The 3,703-nt window shown below is 34.9% G+C and overlaps 1 protein-coding gene across 1 annotated transcript; it reads left to right on the top strand.

Moving 5' to 3' along the window:
• The first annotated feature begins 256 nt into the window (after positions 1-256).
• LOC108461992 (uncharacterized) lies at positions 257-3,477 on the top strand. The gene is made up of 8 exons (XM_017762003.2): positions 257-577; positions 662-769; positions 863-1,016; positions 1,333-1,512; positions 1,762-1,896; positions 2,544-2,626; positions 2,738-2,837; positions 2,943-3,477. Exons 1-8 carry the CDS (start codon positions 324-326, stop codon positions 3,018-3,020), a joined length of 1,092 nt encoding a protein of 363 aa, XP_017617492.1. The 5' UTR covers positions 257-323; the 3' UTR covers positions 3,021-3,477.
• Positions 3,478-3,703: the final 226 nt, after the last annotated feature.

A 3,703-nucleotide genomic window follows, 5' to 3' on the forward strand; every position in this document is an offset into this window, starting at 1 on the left:
TTCTACTAATTTGTCATTTAGAAAATATTCTAACCTAATCTCAAAATTTGGATTTTCTTTTTCTTTTTCATCAGCCAACTAATGAAATTATTTAATGGTATTACTGATCGGTAGTAAAACATAATATTAATAATAGTAGAAAGAGTGAATCATGGCATATTAAAATATAAGGGCTAAATCCTTAAGTTGACTATATTACAGGGACACAATAAAAATTTGACCAATAATATTTTTACTCCAAAATGAGAATTGGGGGCTAGGATTAAAACATATTAAAATTTAGAGCCCACGAAAATCTGTGAAGTTCAGTTCCCTTACCAAACATGGCTCGCTGGATTGGCGGAAAATGTAGGCCGATTTCACTGCGAACTCCGTGTCCATGGCGGCCTCGGACCTTCCGATCAAACGCCGCGCTAGAAGCCATAGCCACAGCAGCCGAAGAGAAAGTCCGAACCGTGGCGCTATACAATTACCCCTCATTTTCCGGCGCGATCTCCGCTCTCTTCGCTCACCTCTACCACTCCCGCCTTAATCTCCCTTGCCTCATCTTGCCTTTCTCCTCCGTTGAACCACTCAGGTTCTTTAACCTAAAAAATTTTCAAACTCCAAGGTTTAAATTTTTCAAATTTCAGTTTACTTATCGTTTCTTTCATTTTCACAGGGTCGAAGATTTTTGTGTTGAAGCAGAGGGACTAGACACGTGTTATCTCCTCGACTTCATCGGTCCCAAGGGATTTGCATCAAAGCTTTCACAGCAAGCAATGTGCGAGTAAGTGGAATTCCGTTTTTTTTTTTTTTTTTACTTTCGTAATCGTTTCGTTTTAGAAACTGGATGACACTACGATTATTTGAAATTTTGTAGAGTGATAGCATTTGATCATCGGAAATCGGCACTTACAAAAATTAACTGTTGTGGAGATCCGAGAGTTACATTCAATGTTAATCTTGAGAAGAGTAGCTCTGCTGCTGTATATGAGTATTTTTCTAATAAGCTTGCCAGTATGATGTTTCCTGATGTAAGTGTGTGTGTGTGTATTGTTAAGTCTTGTATTGTTCATCATGGTTTGCTTTTGAAGTTGGTATGATTACCTAGGTGTATTGATGGAAAATACTAACGGTGTCAATGATTGGGCTAGGATTTCTAAACCAAAGTAGTAAGAGGATATAATTTTTTAAATATAGAGACTAAATCTCAAGGCTTGGACTGGAGGCATATTTTGACCTTTGTTTGCTTTGCTTTGCTAGAATGATTTGATTTTGTGCATTTATGTGTGTGTATATGTATAACCTAGAGATCAAATGATTTTTCTTTGTTTTCCTAATTTGAATTAGGTGGGGGCTGCAAATTTGTTGAACTCGGAAGACCAAGTTCGCCTGGAAAAAGTTCTGAAGTATATTGAAGATGCAGATCTTCGTAGATGGAGCTTACCAGAAATTAAAGCTTTTACAATTGGACTCAGTGAATGGCGCTCCAAGTTTAATTGCATCACTAATCCATACATGTATGAGCAGGTTCATTGTTCAGAAATTGATCCTTTTCCTTTGATATTTCTCGGGCTATAATTCATGAGATGAATTCAAACCTTGAAGTTATCTCACTATGCTTTTCTAGATGAAGAAATGGTGTTAAAATTTTCTTAAATTTCCCTAATTGTTTACCCTGTAGCTAATAACTTCTTAGTTGCTAAAACATAGACTAACATGTTGCATCCTCTTCATGGTTTTTCTTTTTAATGCTGAAGGCCTTTGTTTCTGTCGCAGTTACTTGGGATCAGTTCTAGTGACTTGATCGCCAAGGGAAATCTGGATATTTCCTCTCACCAAATAGCTGCAAACAAGTTTCTGGATAAGACATTTAAAGTTCGCTTGGGCAGAGGATTGTATGGGGAGTGCCTGGTAATGTCATATCAAAGGTTTCAGATAAATCATCCCCGAAATAGATATCCTTTCTTTGTCATGAGTGGTTTACTTTTGAGATTAGTATCCCATTCATTACTTTCTGAATTTCGGATATGATCATATGAATCACATGGAGTCGTTTTATCCATTTGACTTATATGTTGTGTCTCTCTTCCCCCAATATTTTGTCAGGAGTAGTTTACCTTTTAGATTTAGGATCCCAATGATCACTCTTTGAGTTACAGATATGATCATACAAATTGCATGGAGTTCGTTTTTCTTTTTTCTATTTGGCTTATGGTGGTGTCTCTCTTCACTAAACCTTTGTCTTGAGTGGTTTATCTTTTAGATTTAGGATCCATTCATCACTTTCTGAATTATGGATACGATCACACAAATAGTATAGAGTCCATTTTATCCATTTGACTTAAATCTCTCTTCCCCAAATCTTTGTCACGAGTGGTTTACCTTTTAGATTTAGGATCCCATTGATTGCTTTCTGAGTTATGGATACAATCTTACAAATCGCATGGAGTTTGTTTTATCCATTTGATCTCCTTTGGCCTTACTCTTCGTACCTTCCCATTTTCTCTTTTCATTTTCGTAATGTTCTTCAATTAAGTTGTCTTTTACTCTGGTTTTAGGGAGTCAGAGCCGATGGAAACTCTGATTTAAGCGATGAAATTGGCAAGCAACTAAGTCTAAAAAGTGCCAAAGCCGGTCTAAGGTAAACACATTTGTATGAGATCTTTAAATGTGGTATCATTCTCTTTTCCAAGCAAGATGTGATCATTGTAATTGGCTATTTGTCTTACAATGTATGCATTTCTGATGTTAGGCCCATAGGAGCTGTTATATGCTATAACATCAGAAGGAAAAATCTTAAGATGTGCCTAAGAAGCACGGATACTGCAACCGATACATCTGAAGTTGCAAAGGTTGGCATCATAAATTAGTGCATTCATAAGTTCATATTTTATTGTAGAATGAAATATTTTGTGATAAACCTTGAAAATGATTTCTTTCCCTTTGTGAACTTGAAGGCATACGGTGGTGGCGGCTGTCCGAGTTCCAGCTCTTTTATAATAAGAATGGACGAGTATAACCAGTGGCGATCCTGAAACGTTTGAAGGTATTAAGTATTTCACTCAGGCTCTAACTTGACAATTACACAATGTAATAAAATTCACTAGGTAAATCAGTGCCTATTGGGTCGAGTGATAAAGAATTCGATACCTCTTAAGTTAGGTTTCGGGTTTGCATCTTATAGATGGAGAAAACAGAAAACAGTGCTGTGAGAGATTTATCTCTCATTTAAGGGTCTAATTCAGCTCGACTTTGGATTTAGTCGAGCTTGAAGTGGTTACCGAATACCGAATGGTCACGGACCAAAAAAATTCAATAGGTAAACCATATGATATAGGGCTTCTTTAGTATTGTTTTTGTCTCTTTAAAAGTGCTTTTTGAACCACAAACAAAAGCGGATTTAAAGTGCTTGTGGTTGCAAAAATCACTTCTGAGTGTATGATTACTTTTATATTCATCAAGTAATCACATATTTGCATAGTATGTATAAAATTATATTTTAGATTTTATTTTAAATATAAAACATTATTCACTTGTAATATATTCACAAATTGTAAAATCATTAAAATAAAAGTATTTGTAGGATTTAATAATATTTTTTGAATAAAATTTAAAAATTAGTTTTTATAAATTTCCAGAGCTAATTTTCATATTTATGTATTTTTTAATATTATTTATTTACTTTGTAAAACATTACAAATAAGAATAACCTAATAAT

The sequence above is a fragment of the Gossypium arboreum genome, chromosome 13, assembly GCF_025698485.1.
Source record: "Gossypium arboreum isolate Shixiya-1 chromosome 13, ASM2569848v2, whole genome shotgun sequence".
NCBI classification, from domain to species: Eukaryota; Viridiplantae; Streptophyta; class Magnoliopsida; order Malvales; family Malvaceae; genus Gossypium; species Gossypium arboreum.

Bases quoted from the DNA above. Each gene is read 5' to 3' on its own strand.
- LOC108461992 (XM_017762003.2), top strand. From the start codon at position 324: ATGGCTCGCTGGATTGGCGGAAAATGTAGGCCGATTTCACTGCGAACT. The intron at 1,017-1,332 runs GTAAGTGTGTGT...AATTTGAATTAG, and splicing joins CCAGTATGATGTTTCCTGAT to GTGGGGGCTGCAAATTTGTT. The intron at 2,838-2,942 runs GTTGGCATCATA...GTGAACTTGAAG, and splicing joins ATACATCTGAAGTTGCAAAG to GCATACGGTGGTGGCGGCTG.